The sequence below is a fragment of the Artemia sp. Qi Xiang Cuo genome, chromosome 21 (assembly GCF_049724085.1).
Source record: "Artemia sp. Qi Xiang Cuo chromosome 21, ASM4972408v1, whole genome shotgun sequence".
NCBI classification, from domain to species: Eukaryota; Metazoa; Arthropoda; class Branchiopoda; order Anostraca; family Artemiidae; genus Artemia; species Artemia sp. Qi Xiang Cuo.
In genome coordinates, this window is record NC_142814.1 from 29,210,674 (window position 1) to 29,233,637 (window position 22,964).

At 36.4% G+C, this 22,964-nt stretch overlaps 1 protein-coding gene across 1 annotated transcript; it reads right to left on the reverse strand.

The window, feature by feature from the left end:
- Window positions 1-3,389: 3,389 nt before the first annotated feature.
- Window positions 3,390-7,330, reverse strand: LOC148939425 (uncharacterized). Its single transcript, XM_089107059.1, has 2 exons — window positions 6,761-7,330; window positions 3,390-3,466 (listed from the first exon to the last, which is right to left on the reverse strand). Exons 1-2 carry the CDS (start codon window positions 7,199-7,201, stop codon window positions 3,401-3,403), a joined length of 507 nt encoding a protein of 168 aa, XP_088963185.1. The 5' UTR covers window positions 7,202-7,330; the 3' UTR covers window positions 3,390-3,400.
- Between the last annotated feature and the right edge of the window lie 15,634 nt (window positions 7,331-22,964).

Genomic DNA, 22,964 nt, shown 5'->3' on the forward strand with positions numbered 1-22,964 from the left:
GAATGTAACTGTGACAAGGTAAACCACGACAAAACACTACTGAAATATTCCAACTCTTGCATTTCAAGGAAAGAAATCCAAAAATGAACTTCTGAAAAATCAAGAGAATGTAACTGTGACAAGGTAGAGCACAACAAAACACTACTGAAATATTCCAACTCTTGCATTTCAACGAAAGAAATCCAAAATGAACTTTGACAAAAATCGAGAGAATGTAACTGTGACAAGGTAAAGCACAACAAGACACTAATGAAATATTCCAACTCTTGCATTTCAACGAAAAGAAATTCAAAATGAACTTTGAAAAATTAAGAGAATGTAACTGTGACAAGGTAAACCATGACAAAACACTGCTGAAATAATCCAACTCTTGCATTTCAATGAAAGAAATTCAAAATGAACTTTGAAAGATCAAGGAAATGTAGAAATACAAAATGAACTTTGGAATATCAAGAGAATTTATATATGACAAAGTAAACTATGACGAAACCCTACTGAAATATTTCAACTAGTACACTTCAACAAAAGAAATCCAAAATGAAATTTGAAAAATCAAGAGAATGTAACTGTGACAAGGTAAACCACGACAAAAGACTACTGAAAATATTCCAACTCTTGCATTTCAACGAAAAGAAATCCAAAATGAACTTTGAAAAATCAAGAGAGTGTAACTGTGACATGGTAAACCATGACAAAACACTACTTAAATAATCCAACTCTTGCATTTCAATGAAAGAAATTCAAAATGAACTTTGAAAAATCAAGAGAATGTAAGAATCCGAAATGAACTGTGAAAAATCAAGAGTATAACTGCGACAAGTAAACACGACAACACTACTGAAATATTCCAACTCTTGCATTTCAACGAAAGAAATCCAAAATGAACTTTGAAAAATTAAGAGAATGTAACTCTGACAAGGTAAACCACGACAAAACACTACTGAAATAATCCAACTCTTGCATTTTAATGAAAGAAATTCAAAATGAACTTTGAAAAATGAAGAGAATGTAACTGTGACAATGGTAAACCACTAGACAACACTACTGAAATATTCCAACTCTTGCATTTCAACGAAAGAAATCCAAAATGAACTTTGAAAAATCAAGAGAATGTAACTGTGACAAGGTAAACCATGACAAAACACTACTGAAATAATCTAACTCTTGCATTTCAACGAAAGAAATTCAAAATGAACTTTGAAAAATCAAGAAAATGTAACTGTGACAAGGTAAACCATAACAAAAACACTACTGAAATATTCCAACTCTTACATTTCAATGAAAGAAATTCAAAATGAAACCACGATAAAACACTACTGAAATATTCCAACTCTTGCATATCACGAAAGAAATTCAAAATGAACTTTGAAAAATCAAGAGCATGTAACAATGATATGGTAAACCACGACAAAACACTACTTAAATATTCCAACTCTTGCATTTCACGAAAGAAATTCAAAATGAACTTTGAAAAATCAAGAGAGTGTAACTGTGACAAGGTAAACCATAACAAAACACTACTGAAATATTCCAACTCTTGCATTTCAACGAAAGAAATCCAAAAATGAACTTTTGAAAAATCAGAGAATGTAACTGTGACAAGGTAAACCACGACAAAACACTACTGAAATATTCTAACTCTTGCATTTCAAGGAAAGAAATCCAAAATCAACTTTGATAAATCAAGATAATGTTACTGTGATAAGGTAAACCACGACAAAACACTACTGAAATATTCCAACTCTTGCATTTCAAGGAAAGAAATCCAAATTGAACTTTGAAAAATCAAGAGAATGTAACTGTGACAAGGTAAATCACTATAAAACACTACCGAAATAATCCATCTCTTGCATTTCATGAAAGAAATTCAAAATGAACTTTTAAAAATCAAGATAATGTAACTGTGACATGGTAAACCACGACAAAACACTACTGTAATATTCCAACTCTTGCATTTCAATTAAAGAAATTGAAAATGAACTTTGAAAAAAATCAAGAGAATGTAACTGTGACATGGTAAAGCACAATAATACACTACTGAAATATTCCAACTCTTGCATTTCAACGAAAAAAAATTCAAAATGAACTTTGAAAAATTAAGAGAATGTAACTGTAACAAGGTAAACCATGACAAAACACTACTGAAATAATCCAACTCTTGCATTTCAATGAAAGAAAGTCAAAATGAACTTTGAAAAATCAAGAGAATATAAAAATCCAAAATGAAATTTGAAACATCAAGAGAATGTAACTTTGACAAGGTAAACCACGACAAAACACTTCTGAAATATTCCAACTCTGTCATTTCAAGGAAAGAAATATAAAATAAACTTTAAAAAATAAGGAGAATGTAACTGTGACAAGATAAACCCTAACAAAACACTACTGAAATATTCCAACTCTTGCATTTCAATGAAAGAAATTCAAAATGAACTTTGAAAAATCAAGAGAATGTAAAAATCCAAAATGAACTTTGAAAAATAAAGATATTTTTACTGTTACAAGTTAAACCTCGAAAAAATTATTCTTAACTATTACAACTCTTGCATTTAAAGGAAATAAATTCACAATTAACTTTTAAAAATAAAGAAAATTTAAAAGTGACACGGTACACAAATACAAAACACTACTGAAATAATCCAACTCTTACATTTCAAGGAAATAAATCAAAAATTACATTTTAAAATACATGAGAATGTAACTGTGACAAGGTAAAAATCAAGAGAAAGTAACTGTGACAAGGTAAAGCACAACAAAACACTACTGAAATATTCCAACTCTTGCATTTCAATGAAAGAAATCCAAAATGAACATTGAAAAATCAAGAGAATGTAACTGTGACAAGGTAAACCACGACAAAAAAATAATGAATTTAAGTATTTTTCATCTCATTCGAAGACATGTAAAAAAAAAGTTGAAAAAAATATATCATGTTAAAAAAAAAATCAAAAAAAAATGGGGAGGGGGGGGGGGACAAAAAAGTTGGAGGGAGGGGGGGGGTGCCCTTCAATTTTGGGGATAGGGGACCTATAGAGGGTTGATGTCTCTGCTGGTTAGGGTCATTGGTGCTTATGATCCTTGATGGTTCGTACTCACATACACCTTACTACTTGATTTGCAAGGATTTCTATGGTTTGTTCTGAATTTTTTTATTAAAATTATTTTCTTGCCATCTACATCTCTCTTAGTATCAACTTTTTAGTATACTATAACGTTGGACCCTATTTTAAACTGACAACACTATTCAAACGCCACTTGTGTATTATACAGAACACATCAAAGAAGTAAAGCTAGGTCAAGTCATAAGACCATTTTATCATCGTTAACCATTTTCATAGATTGATACTGTTCCAAATTTATAATAAATAAGGTATGAATTAACATGCTCTTCAGGATTACCTTAACTGCTAATCACTTTAACCCTTTTTTTCTCCATCTTCCAAGCTCCGATGTCTCTGATTGGCTCCTAAAAAACGGATGTTAGCTAAAAAAAACAGTCTGGTTGAAAAACTTGGAGTTGAAACAAACTTGTGTGGGGAATCCCCGCTCATACTGTTATCTTTTTTGCAATGTTTAGGAACCGGAGGGGAATCCCCGCTCGCTTGGAAAGGCAAGCAAAACTCTCTCCCATCCCTCCAAAAATATTTTATTCAGAGATTTCTTTTTAAAAAATTATCCAATCACTAATTAGAATCAATCACACTCCTATATTTCAAACATTAATTAATATCGTTCCTAGCGTCCAATTTGCGAAATCCTTATCCCTTTTTGCAAATGTCAATCAAACAATTCCGATTGTAAAAGCGTGTTTAATCACGTTGCTTGGAAAGGTATCCATAGGTATATGCTCTGGAAAGACACCAAGGAACATAAGGCAAGCAAATTCATAAGTACATGCTCTGGAAATGTTTTTCCTATAGGGGCAAGCAAATAGCATGGTAATTCCTATTGGGGCAAGCAAAGTATAACTTAGACCTCTACTTCCCCCTCTGACCTCATTTAGGGTAGAAATAGGGTATTAAGTGATGGAAGTTTCCAATTCTGATGTCATTAGCAGTCTCCCCGGACTTGAATTAATAGAAAAAGACCATTAAATAAGAAACATTTTTCAGAAATTAAAATTAAAAAATTTCCCCATTTTTCCCTTTTTTCCCTGAAAAAAGGGGTATTTCTACACGGACGATTCGGGCCGATTTTGGGTATACTATTAAGCGAATTTTTATGAGCATTTTTGGGTCAAAAACACTTCTTTTGCTCAAATGCCGGATCAAAAACGTATTTACTGGACTAAATAGTATAGACAACTTTCAGAGATTTTTAGGAGCTAATATCTGACTTGATTCCCAAGAGTTTGAAAAAAAAAGTACAAAAAAGAGTTCTTGACCACATGCAGTCAAGAGGTAAAAAGTTGACTGTTCGATTTAAGTACCTTTTTTAGGAGTTTATAGGGAACCAAATGAGGCAAAAAGTAAAGTCAAGAATTCCCCGTCTAAAGTACTTCCACTATTAAGTTCTGACATTCAACTAGCGAGAAAAACCAAAAGAATATTCTAGATAATTTCTTTTCTCAGAGCACACATCTTGGTATTATTTCCAACGATTTAAGACTCAGAAAGAAATATTAAGGTATAGCAAAAACCCTGGTTAACAAGTGTTTTGTTAAACATAAAACTGTTTTTTTTAATGTAATCATGTTTCTTGATTTCAAAAATGAAGTTTCAAGTTTTTTATTACCCACAGCCTCCGCATAACAAATCTATTAAAGTAATTTCTTCTAACGCAATTTAGATTTAATTTACCAAATTTAAATTTCATTTCAGTTAATCAAAATTAAAGCATTTGAAATAAATTAGAAATTCAGAAAAATTTTCAAACAGGATCTTTTTTGCAAAATTTATAATGTTCTCAGATGTTTTCTGAAAGCCAAAATTTAGTACAGCAGTTATTTTTAAACGCATAAATTTGTAGTATTTCAAACAGATTTGAAAACTGTTGCGTACCGTTTGCGAGTAGTAAAAACATTTGACAACACATTTATTTAAACCATATCAGCAGAATTCTGAAAAATACTAAAGGCGAAAAATCACTACACACTCAATATTCTTTAACTGATATATCTTTTTTACATAGTTATCTTTAATATAGCACACAAATCATCTCCAATATTGAAAGATAGCTTATAAAAAATCTCATCTATCAAACTATAGTCTGTGAATTGTTGCAAGTAACAATATGTAGACTAAGAATATGATAATAAATTAGAATATCACTTGTGGGTAGTTAGGCTTATATGTTAGAACTATAGGGCTTATAGCTATAGAACAATATAACTTAAAATATTTATATAGCCTCAGTATCAGAGGACAAACTGGCACACGGTGGTACATTTGTCCCTGAAAACACACGTAGTTTATAAAAAAAAAAAATTACAGGCCGTTTATCCAATAAAAATAACGATTATATAATATTCCATAGTTGTCAGCTAGCTATTGGGGTAGAAGTCAGCGGACTTCATAGGGATTGAGGGTGTCTAAGGCATCAAACAAGTAATCTATTTGGCCTACATTAGGGTACTTTGTATGAGAAGTATTTCAGAAGGATAAAGAGGGACTGCTCAGCCTCTGAACAACTCGTATGAACTGACTCTAACATAGTTCTCTCTTTTCTTTGAATATGCTATCTCTACTCTGACAGAAAAAAAGGGATAGTTGCCTTTAATTAAACATTTTGGTGCTATCTCATTATGCGGACCTCTCTAAAAAGTCAGGTAAATTTTTACCAAATCATATTATTGACTTGTAAATAAAGTAAACATACCACTCGATGCCTTTTTTTTATGCTCTTTCCAAATATAATAATCATTTTTGTCGCGAATTAATTTTACCCCCCTCCCTATTTATACCAATTCAGGGTATATATTTGCTAATTAGGGGGTGGGGGTAGATTTTATTTCTGATGTAAATGAGAGGTAAGATTTAACTTCCCCACCCCCCTAATGTGCAAACATATACCCTAAATTGTTATATATAAGGGTGAGGGCTAAAAATTCATTTCCGACAAAAATGATTATTATATTCGTGAAGAGCATAAAAAAAAAGCATTGAGTGGTTTATTCACTTTATTCGTAAGTCAATAATATGATTTGGTAAAAATTTACCAAAAGTCCAGTTTTGTTAATGCTAATGAAATAAAATAAAATGAATATACAATAGTTTAGAAACAAATTTGGGCTATATATTTGCACATTAGGGGGGGGGGGGGTAAAGCATTGCATATATTAAGAACGTAACAAAACCTAGATACCTCCCCCCCTAAACCCCCAAAAACCACAGTTTAATATCGTATACGCAATGAGAACCTTGCTATCATTGCCTGCTCTATAACAGTTAAGACGTCAAAAACGGGTTTTACCATTGCCTACTCTATAGTGATTAACCCGAGAGGCCCGCATAATGGGATAGTACCAACATTTTTAGGGGTAGAGACATAAACTTTACAAGGATCATAGTGTAGCCTAAATGAGAATTCAAAAGTTTAGAAAAATTTTCTGTTAATACTTTTATTAAAACACAAATGACTAGCAGAGGCGTAGCTAGGGTTCAGCGCCCGGGACAATGTGGGTTTTAGGGGACAATATATTATACATATACAGCAAATCGGATTTGAAATATCTCAGATTATCTGGAATTTAGCAAAGTATCTACAAAAATAAAAAGTGCAAAAACACAAGAACAAGAAAAAACAAGTAGGGAACACTTACAGGGATCCTTGAGTATCCATTGAGCCAAATATATGGATCCTCCAGGGTCTCTAATGCTAAAACCTCATTCTTTATTTTCGGATTGATAAACTCCACGTCTGCATTCACCCTCGGTCGTTCCGTCGATGGATTAATTGGTTGATCACTTTGCATCAAATGACGTGACTGTTTTTTCTTCTTTCGTCTCTTCTTTCTCCCTTCTTTTTGCACTGATCTTTTCACTCTTTCTGTATACCGTTTTAATTCTGGTAACTTTTCTAATTCCTCGTTCACATATTTTTCTATATTGGCCAGTCTCTTTTCATATGCATATGAAACTTCATTTAAGGCACTTCTAAACCACCAAAATTGTAAACAATGTAAAACTAAAAATAAGCAAAAACATGTTAGTAAAACAGAATAATATCTTTTAAACCGTTTCTCTTCTTCCTTCTCCTTCATGTTGTTTCTACTTTTAAACCTTAGAGACTACTAAAAACTTGAAAGGATTTTCCTCGCTTCTTCAAATGCTAATTGCGTTTTGCGCTTGTCCGAGTAAATTAATGTAAAAAGGACTAGGTAAAAATGCAAATTTTCAAATAGAAAAACACAAAGGGATCACTAAACTCCATTAAGAAAGATATGTTTGCTTATGCATATTAGTCGATTTACTCTTATGACAAAGCGCTTCGATTGCTTATAAATTAAGCATTAGCATTCTGCTCCTAAGAATTTAAATTGAATTATTGTTGTTAAAGACAGTTGTAGTTAAAGACTTTAATAGGCAAACAAATTTATACAGAGAGTAAAAAAAAAACTAAACAGAAAATATATCGCAGCCTTAATAGAATATCATCATATTATTTAAGTAAGTTCTCACTGAGTTTCATTTTTTAATGCTATTAACGAAAGCGAAGAGGTTTAGTATACACTTCAAATAATTATTCTGACGAGTATGCACTGCCAGGCACGCACGCGCGACCTAATTTCGTAGGTAAAGAGAGAGTCAAGGGGCTCGGGCTATATAATCATTTTTTTCTCCAAATTAAGGGGGTCAACTGCCCCCCGAAAAAAACGACGCCACTGGGTCGGGAAGGGGTGTTAATTGCCTACAAAACGGATCGAAGGATACCTTTTTGATGTTTTTACAACATCGCTTTCTTTTAAAAACCTTACATGGCCCCAGGGCATAGCTTACAACCCTTGCCCTGAGTGTTGTGGGGAGGAGAGGTTTTCATCCTTAAGGATCTAATTTCCAAAACTTTCAACTACGGTGAACAATATTGCTATATAAAAAATTTGATTGGATGTGTTTGGGGAAAAGGTGGGCGTGAGAGGGGGGTTCGTTGCCCTCAAATCACTTTCGACTATTAAAAACGGCACTAGCCCTTTGAATTTCCAATCGAAAGAGCTATTTTTCAAGTTTCTACGGAAAAGATTTCAATAATAACTTATATGCCCCCAGGGCATAAGTTATAACTCTTGCACTGAAGACTGTGGGGGGAATGTTCTTCTCAAAGGTATAATTTCCTGAACTTTAAACTGCGTGAAACAAAATGGCGATCTAAAAATTTTAATTGGATGGATTTGGGGAAAAGGTGGGCGTGAGAGGGGGGTTTGTTGCCCTCAATTCGCTTTTGACAATTAAAAAGGGCGCTAGCCCTTTGAATTTCCAATCGAAAAAACCATTTTTCTAGTTTCTACGCAGAGATTTCAACAAAAACCTTTTATGCTCGCAGGGCATAACTTATAACCCTTGCCCTGAAGACAGTGGGGGGAGTGTCCTGCTCAAAGGTACAATTTCTTGAATTTTAAACTGCGTGGAAAAAAAATGGCTATCTCAAAATTTTGATTGGATATGTTTGGGGAAATGGTGGGCGTGGAAGAGGTGTTAGTTGCCTTCGAATCACTTTTGACTATTAAAAAGGGCACTAGCCATTTCAATTTCCAATCGAATGAGCCCCTTTTTGAAGTTTCTACGACAACGCGTTCTATTAAAAACCTTATATGCCCCCAGGCCATAACTCACAACCCTTGCCCTGAGGGCTGTGGGGGAGTTTCCACCTCAAAAGCATAATTTCTATCTGGAAATCAACTCCGCTGAACAAAATGGCTATCTAAAAATTTTGTATAAATGTCTTCGACGTAATGGTGGGGATGTGAGAGAGAGAGGGGGGTAGGTTAGTTGCTCTCAAATCACTTTCAACTGTTAAAAAGGACTTTATACCTTTGAATTTCCAATCGAATGAGCCCCTTTTGAAGTTTCTATGACAACGCGTTCATTAAAAACCTTATATGCCCCCAGGCCATAACTCACAACCCTTGCTCTGGGGGCTGTGGGGGAGTTTCCACCTCAAAAGCATAATTTCTATCTGGAAATCAGCTAAGCTGAACAAAATGGCTATCTAAAAATTTTGATTGGATGTGTTTGGAGAAAAGGTGGGCGCGAGAGGAGGGTTGTTTGCCATCAAATCACTTTAGACTATTTAAAAAGACACTAGCCCTTTGAATTTCCAATCGAATGAGCCCTTTTTGAAGTTTCTACGACACAGATTTCAATAAAAACTTATATGCCCCCAGGGCATAGCTTATAACCCTTGCCCTGAAGACTGTAGGGAGGAGTGTCCTGCTGAAATGTATAATTTCCTGAACTTTAAACTGCGTGGAACAAAATAGATATCTCAATATTTTGATTGGATGTGTTAGGGGAAATAATGGGCGTGGAAGGGGTGTTAATTGCCTTTCAATTACTTTCGACTATTAAAAAGGGCACTAGCCATTTCAATTTCCAATTGAATGAGCCCTTTTTAAAGTTTCAACGACAACGCGTTCTATAAAAACCTTATATGCCCCCAGGACACACCTTACAACCCTGGCCCTGAGGGCTGGGGGGGGGGGGTTGTCATCCTCAAATACCTAATGTCCAGAACTTAAACTACGTTGAATAAAATGGCTATTTCAAAATTTTGATTAAATGTGTTTGGGGAAAAGGTGGGCGTGAGAGGGGGTTTAGTTGCCCTCTAATCACTTTTGACTATTAAAAAGGGCACTGGCCCTTTGAATTTCCAATCGAATTAGCCTTTTTGAAGTTTTTATGACAACGCCTTCTATAAAAACCTTAAATGCCCCCAGGGCATAACTTACGACCCTTGCCCTGAAGGTTGTGGAGGAGTGTCCTCCTCAAAAACATAATTTCTATCTGGAAATTAACTACGCTGAACAAAATGGCTATCTCAAAATTTTGATTGGATGTGTTTCGGAAAATTGTGGGCTCTGAAGGGGTGTTAGTTGCCTTCCAATCACTTTCGACTATTCAAAAGGGCACAAGCCACTCCAATCTCCAATTGAATGAGCAGGTTTCTACGACAACTTTTTCGATACGAAGTGCCCTGCTCTAAAAAAAAAAAAAATAATACATTGTGCCAACATCGTTCTTATATGCCTTCAGGGCATAACTTAAAACCCTTACCCTGAGGGTTGTGGGGGGGGTCCTCCTCAAAAACATATTTTCTATCTGGAAATCAACTACGCTGAACAAAATGGCTATCTCAAAATTTTGATTGGATGTGTTTGGGGGAATGATGGTCATGGGGGGGGGGGGGCTAGTTGCCCTCCAATCACTTTCGACTATTAAAAAGAGCACTAGCCACTCCAATTTCCAATCGAATGAGCCCTTTTCGAAGTTTCTACGACAACTCCTTCGATACGAAATGCCCTGGTATGGAAAAAAAATAATACATTGCGCCAACATCGTTCTTTACTTAGGCAGCGCGATTGCGCTGCCTATGATTAACCAAAATCGAAAACAATCCTTGCCTCCTCCCTACATTTTTTTTTAATCGGCGCACTGACTCCTTGACAACTTCCCCGGAACATCTCCACATACAAAATTGAGTCGCCAAAGAGAAAATAAGACAAATAAAAAGAATTTCGTAAGGGAATACTGGCAAATTCCCTCGCGTAAGATTTCCCCTTGAAATTTCATTCCCACAGACCTCCCGCCGACAGAAAACTCCTTGTGGATCCCCCTTCCTCCCCCGCAGAAAATTCCCCTCCCCCAAAAATGTCTGTATACTTCCCAATAGCAAATACTATATGTAAACAATGGGCAAATTTCATAACTTACAACCGTTTCCCCAGGAGCTGTGGAAGGTCGTGTTATCTCCAGAGGCATGGTCATTTGACCTTTCAACTAGGCTGGACAAAATGGCAATCTCAAAGTTTTTATCAGATGACTTAGGGGAAAAAGGGGACATCAGAGGGAAGCTAGTTGCCTTCCAATCTTTTTGGTCACTTAAAAAAGGCGCTAGGACTTTTAGTTTCAGTTCAAATGACCCCTCTCCCGATCTAAGGCGACCATTGGTTTGATACGATCGCCCCTGGGAAAGAAAATGAAAACAAATAAAAAATAAACACGCATTTGTGATCTTTCTTCTAGCAAAAATGCAAAGTTGCATACTTTTGCAGATGGGAGCTTAAGACCTCTACAATAGGATTCTCTGATACGCTGAATCTGAAAGTACTATTTTCATTAAGATTTCTTGACTTTTTGAGGGTGTTTCCCGCCTTTTCAAAAAGGAAGATGAGTAAAATTAAACTTAATGAGTTTTATATATTTAAAATCAGCATAAAAAGCGAATTCTTTATATGTATACGTTGTTATAAAAATTCCGTTTTCTAGAGCTTCACCTACTATTGGGCTGAGTCGCTCCTTACTTAGGCCATAGTTCGCTACAACGGACTGTTGGATTTAATTTCCAGCACTCGCTGCTGTAGGTAAGTGCAGAAAGGGCATTGCTATTAAATAGCCGCAATTAAATAGCGGGGTTCATGAAACTTGTTTTTCTTTGTTTTTTGTCAGGCGTATCTAATTGTTAAACTCTTTGCTTTAAGGCGTAAAAAATTGTATATGTTGCATATTTAACATTACTAGGTATTCATTGCGCAAGCAAAACAAAATAAGTTGGTGGAGTAAGCTCAAAATAGATTAGAAAAGTTCAATCGTAGGTTCAAACAGATCCAACTTTAAGAAAGGCCAAATGATTGGAGGACCAGAAGCTCTTTGACCTGCACATCCGATACATACACATATCCTAAATCAAAACTCATTAGGTAAACATTATACAGAGGGTGTTTGATTTCCACAGAATTGGTATAGGTTTCTAAGCTTATTAATTGCAGATCTGAAGCTAATTTTACAGTTCAGAAATCTAAAATCACAAGGCAAAAGAGCAAACATTTCTTAAATGGGGACGTTTTTGGCCAAATGAGTTATCCAAGCATTTCTTAGCTTGCTGATTATAAATATTAGGCTAATGTATAGCAGCATAGAATCCAAACATAAAAAAATAATAAAATAATTCAAAAATGGGAGGCATTTTTCATCATGCTAAAAATTAGCATTGAGAGGTCTGAAGTGGGGGATCATGATCATTCACGAATTAATTATTGGGGAATGGCCCAAAATGGTTCCCCAGATAGCCCCCCCCAAAGTCCGAAAAGGATTGAGTGCCATTTGCACTATTTCTTTTTAATAAATAACATTACTAAGTTAAATGCGTGCGTAAGTACTTGCACAACTTTGTTCTTCGGGGCAGGTGTTCAACTACTGTTGTCACTGATTATATGGGTTCGGAAAGGGAGGTCATCGGTGTTATTCTGTAAGCTCAGCCAGAGTCGACCCAGCTCTAAATGGGTACCTGGAGACATCCTGGAGAAAAACACGGGAAGCGTCTAATGATTTGCCCCCAACCACGTACAGCACTCCAGCCAAAGACAGGGAATCAGAAGATGGGTACCTGCGCTACTTAGACCATCGGTCTCGTGCGAAAAAGTCACTAAAAACTGTAATACCAACCACCAGGTCTGCTGGACAGATTTCTGGGTGTGATAGAATTTTGGATAAAGATTAATGTAGTGTTAAAAACAATATCGATAAATATTGCAATCACTGGATGTATGTAGCTGAATTGTTAATTCAGGTTAACCTAATCATATTTACATTATTACAGTTTCTTGGGCTTGCCAAAGTCGATTATTCACAAAATTACATCATGCAAAATACCAAACAAGCACATAATCTATGATTTATCTCTTGCTGTATAACATGGTTTCATCCATTCGCAAAGATTTCACCCTTAAGATTCTTACAAACGTTCTACAGGGGATTTCAGCTAATAAAAAACTCGGTACATCTTTTTGTAAAAACGCAATGTGAACAAGGCGACATCTTTTCAGGTCATAAGTGAGATATCATAGATTAAAAAAGACAGTACAAGGTTAGTCGTGTCGTAATAGAACACCATATATTTCACACGAGTACTAAATAAACTTAACTCGTATTCAAATAACTCAATATGCTCTCCGTAATTACTTCAAGAGATTTAATGGTGAATTGCACCAATGAGTTTCGGAGGGAAAAAAACGCGAACATTTTATCTGTCTAAGCATTAAAACTAAGTGCAAACGATGAAAAATATTATAATAAGACCGAAAAACCATACCAGCAAAGACCAAAAACCATAAAGGAATTAATAAAATTAAGTGAGATGAAATCTAAAACGATTTTCATTCCAAGGAGAGTTGTTACTTGTCAAAACATAAAAAACAACAACAAAAACGAAAGAAAAACACTGTAATAATTAAGATTAAAGAAAAAAGAAAATGAACGTAGACTGACTGTTTAATTTTCTAATCTGGAAGTTTTAGCAATTTTGGTTTTATTGGCGTTATAAAAGTATTTTGTTTTCAATAATGCGCAAATGACGCATACAAAATTTGTTTATATCCATATTTGTTACGTTTTTACGAGTCAGACAAACATTTCGGGGCGGGAGGTTCAAACTCCCCTACACCCCCCTATGGGTATATCCTTGGACGCTTTGACCTTTAGAAGGCATAGGGAGCGTTAGTCCTAGTTCTGTTAATGATAATTTGTGTTCGTTTCGGATTTAACTTAATTAAATAATTTTATTTCTGAGTTATTTATTACTTGAATTTATTACTGCTCGTCTTTGGTTAAATACCTATTTTAACTTTTCTTTGAGAAACTTCTTTTTTGGAAAACGTTTTTAAAAGCAGTTTCTGTTTGCTTTTAATTGACATCGTTTTTTATTACACCGCTATTAATAAAAGAAACATTTATATAGCTTTTGTTACAGCTTAAGAATAACATTTTGGCTTGCTTTTTATATTTTGGATAAATGTTTGCAAATATTTAAAAAAATAGTACTACTATATAGTTTTGTGCGGAGAGGGAGTATTATTTAATTAAATGACCTAAAAATTACTTAATTTTTGGTCTTCTAAATTGTTGAAGTCATCCTGGCCCCCTTGAAGTTACAGCCTTGAAAATAGAAGAATATTGATCGACAATTTTATTATAAGAAATTTGTTGTATTTTGTTTTAGCTGCTTTTTCGTTTAAATAGATACATTTTTAGCTCATGTAATTAATAAAACTCTGATTTGTTAAAAAAAAACAAAAAAAAAAAAAAATAAAATAGGGAGTCAAGAATCAATGCAACCAGATTTGTTTCTAATTGTGGTTCCCTTGGTTCTGAAACTTTGATTGAGGTATTTTAATAGCCGAAATGGCCCCGAATCAGACTTTAAGATCTACTGGATCCCCCCCACCCCTTCAATATTCCATTAAAGTTTTAGCTGAATGCCCTAAGCCATTAATTTGTATGATATATTGCAGATACTCTCTTTTGACAACCTGGATGACCAGTTTCTTTTGATTTAGTTCAACGTCCCCCCTCAACATTCCCTGAGAGTTTCAACCTAATAACTTTTGTCGTTCTTGAGATATTGTAGATACACCTTTTGACAACATTGATGCACATAATGTCTTTCAACTTAGTTCAATACTCCCATCAATTATCCCCAGGAAACCCCAACTTACTACTCTTAAAGTTTCTCGATATATCCCATAGTCAGCCATTTTAACAACCTGGGCGCACATATCTTCTTTTGATTTGATTCAACATCCCCCTCAACATGCTCTGAAAAGTTCACCTCAATACACTTAGCCTTTTTGGATACCCGGGATTAAAAATGCCCCCTCCCCCCTGTCTCAATAATTAAACTCTGTGTAAAAAAAATGGACAACTTACATAATTTATAACCCTTGTCCGACAGGGTGCGAGGATCAGGTCATCCTCGAAGGCATAGTTATTGGAGCTTTCGGTTGTTTTAAGCAAAATACATCTCTCAAAATTTTGATCGGATGTCTTTGAGGGTTGAAGGGGGGTGGGATAAAAGAGCAAAGAAGGGGTTCTGTGTACCCTCCAATCCTTAAATGGGTACTAGAACTTTCAAATTCAGATCAATCGGACCTCATCTGAAGTTTCTAAAACAACTCCTTTCATGCGATGTGGCACGGGAAAAAAATCGAAGCCATATCGCTCTTTACTAAGGCAATGCTACCGGTAACGCAATAGTTGAGTCTCTCTCCAAAGACAGGAAATGCTCAACTGTAAAATAATATTTTAGGTATTTTCCTGTTAAATACCAGAGAAGATAAAGATAATTTACAGCTCAACCCCCACCCCATTTAATTCAACCCTTGTGCAACTCAACGGCCCTTTAACACTAACCCCCATGCAACACAACCTCCGTTAAACTCGACCTCAGCCCCCGTTTAATCCAACGATATTTGGCTCAGGCCCCATTCAAATCAACGTTATTCAGCTCAACCCTCCTCAAATCAACGAAGGGTTACCTATATAGGTATTACATACCTACTAAATGTAATTCAACCCGTTTTGTCAGAAGTGATAAAAGTTCATCCGAGTGAAATGGTCTTTATTCATTGGTTAATCCTTATATCGTTTTTTTTATGCTGTATTGATGCAAAAATACCGCCCTCCCCCCCTCTGGAAAACAACAATTTGTCCTTCAGTATCATATATTTAAAATTAGAAAAATTGTTCATGCCCAGGGCCCAAACACACACTTACAGCAATAGGGTTGAATGGGGACTGAGCGATATAGGGTTGGGTTAAACAAGGGGTGGGTTGCATGATGGCTGAATTAAATGAAGGTTGAATTGTACGGGGTAGGGTTGAACGGGGATTGAGTTAAATGGGGTTGAGTGAAACAGGGTTTAGTTAAACGGGTTGAGTTGCATCGAGGTTGAGTTAAATGGAGGTTGAGTTAACAAGGGTTGAACTAACCGAAGGTTGAGTTAAATGAGGCCTGAATTGGATGGGTTTGGGTTGAATGAGGGCTGATTTAAATGAGGTTGAGTTCAATGGGGGGTTGAGTAGCACGGGGGCCGGGTTGAATAGGATTGATTTCATAGGGGGCTGAGTTAAACAGGGGTCGAGGTAAAAAGGGTGAGTCAGACGACGGTTGAGTTAAACAGGGGTTCATTTAAACGAGGGTTTAGTTAAGTGGGCTAATTTAAACGGGGTTCAAGTAAACAGGGGTTCAGTTACACGCACACTCTTTCTTACATTTGGGGTATTTATTTCACTGTGGATTTGGGGCGGATGAATTAGAAAAATTAGTTACACCAAAGTTGTTTATTGTGAAGCTTATGTGAGGTGCCAAATACGGCCATTGGAGATGGCAGACGCGTACCTGACTAAATGTTGTATTCTTGAGTCTTTATTTTTAGTTGATAGGACAATCACTGTGTTTTTGAAGTACATGTGTGACGCCAGCGGATGTAACAAAACCATTGACGTATCTTTGTTATCCTGTTGTTAAAGCCCATGAAATTAAAGGAACATTTTTCTGGCCATTTGAACTATACTCTGTCAGATGTCTTTAAATGTTTCAACTGAAGGAGCAACCTATCTTGTTGCAAAAATATGCATCAGGTGGCACATTAATTATAACGTTTGACAGTAAAACGTGTGCTTGAGTGCAAAGTTGTCACTGGTTACCAAGAGTTCATCCTTATAATTTTCGATATTTCTATACTAATTTTTAAGTAAATTCAGAAACTTCTGCTTCTTCTTGAAGGGCATGTCATTTCGAATGCAAAATCAAATTTACAGAAATATATATGAGAGAGAGAACGGTTTATTTTACAACTTTCGTAGCTCTTGGCTAATTTACAGTTGCAAAAAAATTACATGTTAAAAAAAACATAGACGTAAAAAAAATGGCACAACATTACATGCTAAACATAGACGTAAAAAATGGCACAAATGAATTACAATATCGGAATGTTCATGCACATATAGGTGTCAGTTTGAGTTGTTGTATAGTTTTTCGGTTTGGTGGGGCATCTGCGGGGAGAATATGACGGTGGGTTGGGTTTGACAGCAATGCTTTTCCAAATTTCATGATGAGATTGCTCCGTCTTCGCTCAAGGCACTGGATTTCAAGCTAATTGAGTGCTTCTTGGTAAGAAATATCACTACATCCCAGGATAATCCTAACTGCCCTTTTCTGCACTGACTCTAGGTCGTGCATTAGGTGAGCAGTATGTGGTACAGAAGGGCCCCACACAGAACATGCATACTCCAAGACTGGTCACACATAGCAAAGGTAGGCGCAGAGGAGACTTTTGACATCGCAACCGAAACGACGCATTTTAGATAGTGTTTGAAGGAAAGTGTTACCCTTCCTAATTACACAGTCAACATGTGCGACAAAATAAATGTCTTTGGAGAAAATGACTCCCGGTATTTTCACTTCAGACACAGCAGGAAATAGGACTTGAGGGTGGGGGGTAAAGTCTCATTTTAGGGGGTTTCAGCCGGAATATTTTTGAATTGATAAGCATTGATGGTTAGATTGGATTCATTACACTAGAAATTTAGCTCATCGAAAATGTCACTAGCAAACAGCACTACAGGAGTATTACCTTCATGTAGATAAGCAAGCATGAGAGATAAGTCATCCAAAAATTTATACCTGTCTTCATGCTCGATCAGGATGTAGTTAATCATAGTAGGAAATTTTATGCCTGCAAGTTTGATGCCTTGTGGGGCCCCGCAGGTTATATCACTCCATTCGGAGTCGGTGTCTTCTTTGTGGAGGGCGAATACCTTTTGCTGCCGTCCAGACAAAAAACCCAGTACAATTGTACTAAACTCCAGTTTGACGCTTGGCTCCCATTCGCTTCAAGTTAAGGCATGCACTGAGATAAGATAGAAGGTCAAAAACTTTGCAAAAATCGATCACAGCTAGATTAACAAAACAACCCGGGGTCTCTACTGTCTTTAGAATACGGTCCAACATTCTTACTCCGTAGACAGAAGTTCCGCATTTTGAGAGTCCTACGTACTGATATTTGTCTGTGGATTCACGCACTTGAGTCAACAGGCAGCGAAGTATCCACGACTCCGTCACTTTCACAAAGCACGGGGTTAGGGAGATGGGTCTTAAGTCATCGCAGCCCTTAGGTGAATTTACCTTCGGAATAACACGTATGTGTGCTTTCTTCCAAAGCGAGGGAAACACTCCGGACGCAAAGCACTGATTAATCAGAATGGAAAGGGGTAGGGCGAGAAACACAGCATATTCATGGATAAGTTTTGCAAGGATTTCGCAAGGAAAAGGTGAGAATCCTGTTTTTATTTTCTCAGCCCCTTGTACACCTCTAACTCACTGAGTTCAACTAAACCTTCATGGGGGCAGTCATCAAGCAGATAATCTTTTTTCTTGAAAGTCACAAGAGGGAACGTAGTGCAGATAGAGGTTAACAAGGCGTTTACAGCACGAGACCCCAGTAACCGTCCGCTATCGTCTGTTATAATAAAAGTAGGTTTTGACGACTTTCCCCTTAATTTATTGACGGAGCGGTGCCATTTGACTAACTCACTATTCAGAAGTGGCACAACTTTTCATGGCCATATTTAGTATTTGCGTTGCGAACCATGCGCACTTTTTGCTTCCGTACAATTGCTCCTCGGTTTGCTTTACCACATGTGTAAAGATAACTTCGTTCACGAATTTTAGCTTTTATTGCAGGGGTACTGCATGTATTGCGTATTCGCTCAAGGTCACTGTCTTTATTGTGTCTTTACTCTAAATACATTTCAAGATACTTAAGAGTAAAATACCTCGTTGAAGTCACTTACTTTCTGCTCAAGACTACCGTCTAAGGACAATTCCGGGAAATTGTATGTAACAACCCACGGGTAATATTCACGTATAGCCGAGTCGGTTAGAAGCCTTGTTGCTACACGTGAAAGCTTTGGTTTCTTCATAGAAGCTTTGGCCTTGAGAATTAGAGCGTGGTGATCAGACAACCCAATTGGCCTAAGGGAAATAGGGGGGAAGGGTGTTAGAAGTCTTTAGTGTTTGTTAGAACTAAGATTCCACCAGTTTTGAGTGCTCTTAGGATAGTAAACCGATGCGAATAGCCTATCAGACACTAAAAGCGACGAGAGGGACAAGGGAATAGGCACATGGCCCAGATAACCTCGTGGTTCGGGTTAGTATATTCAGAGAGATGTTTGCATGAAATGTCTTTCTACACATAAATTCCAACACCACCACCGAGCCGGTTGTCACCTCTACTGCTACGTGTACTAAGAAATGAGTTATATCCTGAAATTTGTCCTGAGGCATCGTCAAGGTTCCAGATTTTCGTTACAGCAGCAACTGCTGCGTTTTCACCACGGAGTAAAATTTCAAAATCTTCCAGCTTATTACAGAGAGATCGGCAATTTGCCAGAATGAAGTTCGACGTGGTGCAGTGGGACTTTATGCGTCTCAGAACAGGCAGAGTTTCTTGGGTGTCGCTCAGGGGGTCTCGTCAAGTCGCTTTAGCTTCGGAATTTCAGCTGTTTTGATCAGCTGAATTTTTACAAGTTCGACGAGAGACTAACTTTGACGATTGAAGGTTAGCATGGTTTGTAACAATTACTGGAATAACGTATCCCGCGCATCTTCTTCTTTTTTATTTCTCCCTGCTCGGCATCCCCGTTTCCTCCTTTTCCATCTATTTATACCAGTGGTTGAACCACTATCTGCCAGACATTCAAACCACTCTTAGGCAAATATGATAAAAATAGTAGCAAAGGAGGATTCCTGATCTCCCAGAGTTCTAGACTCTACACCTAGATGGTTTTTTTTTTTGTAACTCCTTATAGCAAAGCATCAAATTTTACATGTAAACGGGAACTGTCTGGATATTGATGTCTGGACAGACAAGTATCTAGACATTTAAGTGTAACTAGACGGAAATATGAACACCCCTTTATGGAAAGTTTTGCAGTTTTTTCCTTTTCATGCTTTTCAGGGGCTACAAAAGGCGAATTCACACTTCACGTAAGCAAAACATAAGCTAAATGGAATTATAAATTAAATTTTTTTCTCACAAAAAATTATGGTACCATTAATGATATGCCACTAGCATTGACAAATAAAATTTTATAAAACTGTTATTTATCCTCTTTACCAAGTGTTGATTTTAACATGATGAGTTTTTGATAAAAATTTCTACCTAACAGTTTGATGATAAAGATACTGATCTTGGGTCAAATTTTCATTCTAAGATCAGCCACAGTCAACGTTTCAAGAATAACTCGTCATCACCAAACTTGCACTGATTATAATCCGTACGAATGTGATAATGACGAGTTACGTCGACTCTGGCTGACCCCATAATAAAAGATTTCTCAGAAGAGAGGTTATAAAATATTATTTTGGAGCATTGGGATAGTTACCACTTCAAAATACTCTTAAAGTGGCGGAGGAAATTTTGTACGACTATTACCAGAAGTGTGCATCTTTAAGCCTTGGTTTTTAAAGCACTTGAGAGAAGCAATACGAGTCTTTGGCAATTCAGAAAAAAGATGACAAGAATTTTTGATCAGGGGTACGATGCGAGTGGTGTAAAGAGACAGAATGCAATCTAATATAAGGCTTTATACAAGGCTTAATAGATCTAATGCAAGGCTTTTGCAACAAATAATAACTTGTTTTTCTTAGAACCAAACGATTTTAATCTACTTAAGTGACCAAACCAAAGACTACATAGAAGTAAATGTATCTTTTCTGCATGCAAGTTTTCGATATTTTTTTATTTTACTTATGGCCCACGGGAATCGAATTAAAAACTTTTAATATTCTTTTGATTGTACTCGGCGTCCATTGGAAGTCTAGTTGTTTGGGATTTCTTAATGCATAATTTCACAGACACTTAGATTTCACTGATATAAGGTCTTTGGACTAGACCAAGAGAGGTCAGATGAGACGTGTAGCCTAGAAGACGTAAAAGCTCAGCTTTGCAATGGGCTACCCTAAAAACAGGAAGTATACATAATTTCTTTCTTGTTTTGTTCTGTCCATAAGGACCTTGTTTGTCTTTGTCCCACCGACATTTACCTGCCCTATATCAGTACGAGTTTCAACCCTGGAGGGATGAATCTTTATACAGAGCGCAAAAATTAAGAAACAAAACAGTTCTTTCAAAACCGATCACAACTACCAATACTGTTTTTTTTTTTAGAAAACTGTAGAAATAAAACCGTCTGAAACATAGCAGAACGACAGTCAGTGATTATTGAAAAAAAGACAAAAAGGAATTAACCAAAACAATAGTTGGAACAAAACATCGAGCCAAACTCTAATAAAAGTTCTGTGTTTTAAAACCGATAGGGATCAGATCAGGATTTTTTTAGATTTATCTCTTAGGAAGTGCACATGATATAAATGATCTACAGGATTGTAGTATGACGAGAACAATGTTCAAGTATTTGGCTTAAACCCGCCTTTCTTTCTGGCCAAAGCTGGAAAGCTTTCCCCATTTTACAAAAAACAACTTAACTGCAGCACGTTTCCATGTGTAAGTGAGGAATCTTGATTTTTTTAAAAATTTACCTTCTATATTTTTGGAAGACAACCAGCCTACTCTTACTCCTCTGAAAAGCTGTAATTCAACAAAAAGAAAGGCAAATAGTAACGATGTGAACTCTAGGAGAGATAGTAACGATTGTAAAAGTTAACAGGTTTCAGTTCCATTAGACATGGAGAGGAGATATAGAGGCGAGTAAACCTAAGAGAGGTAGTAATGACTGTCCCAGCTAACAGATTTCAGTTCCATTAGGCATACAGAGGTGAATAAAAATAAGAGAGGTAGTAAAGACTGTAAACTCTAAGGGAGCTAGTAACGACTGTCAAAGTAAACGGATTTCAATTCTATTAGACATAGAGAGATGACTAGCACTAAAAGAAGTAACTACTGTCAAAGTTAACTGGTTTCAGTTCCATTAGACATGGAGAGGAGACATAGAGGCGAGTAAACCTAAGAGAGGTAGTAACGACTGTCAGAGCTCACAGGTTCCAGTTCTATTAGACATAGAGACGTGAGTAAAAATAAAAGAGGAAGTAAAGACTGCAGACTCTAAGAGAGTTAGTAACGACTGTCAAAGTTAACTAATTTCAATTCCATTAGACATAGACAGGTGAGTAGCACTAAGAGAGGTAGTAACGACTGTCAAAGTTAACTGGTTTCAGTTCCATTAGACATGGAGAGGAGATACAGAGACGAGTAAACCTAAGAGAGGTAGTAACAATTGTCACAGGTAACAGATCACAGGCAACATTAGACATGGAGAGGAGATATAGAGGCGAGTAAACCTAAGAGAGGTAGTAAGGACTGTCACAGCTAACAGATTTCAGTTCCATTGGACATAGAGAGGTGAGTAAAAATATAAGAGGTAGTAAAGACTGTAAACTCTAAGAGAGTTAGTAACGACTGTCGAAGTTAATTGATTTCAATTCCATTATACGCAGATGACATTCTTCTGCTGTCTGATAATTTGCTATCACTGCAGGCTGCTGTGAACAGCCTTCATGCCTGGTTCTCCGACATCGGGCTGTCAGTCGCTTCTTCTAAAACTGAATTTCTCGTTTTGGTTGTCATCATCCTCCCGATTAAAAAATTCAGGTTGGCCCTGATTTAATTTTTTGCCACTGCATCTCTCAAGTACCTTGGACTTGCGTTCGGGACCTCGATTCGAGCAACAAGGTCACTAACAATAAATGTGTTGATAGAGAAGTTGAGAAAATCCTATGGACGTTTTTCTAGAGTTAAAGGTTAATTTCAAAAAGACGCTTGGTTGGCTGTACAACTCGTTTTTTCCTCCCCGTCTATTTTTTCTGGTATCATTATGGCAGTTTTTTACCACGTCAGAACGTCAACAAATTCGGTCTGTCTTTTTTAAATTTTTTAAGTATTTTCTTCGTGTTCCTATTTAGTCTCGTAACAGATATATCTCCAAATGTTACGGAGTTTTTGAGATATGTGATAA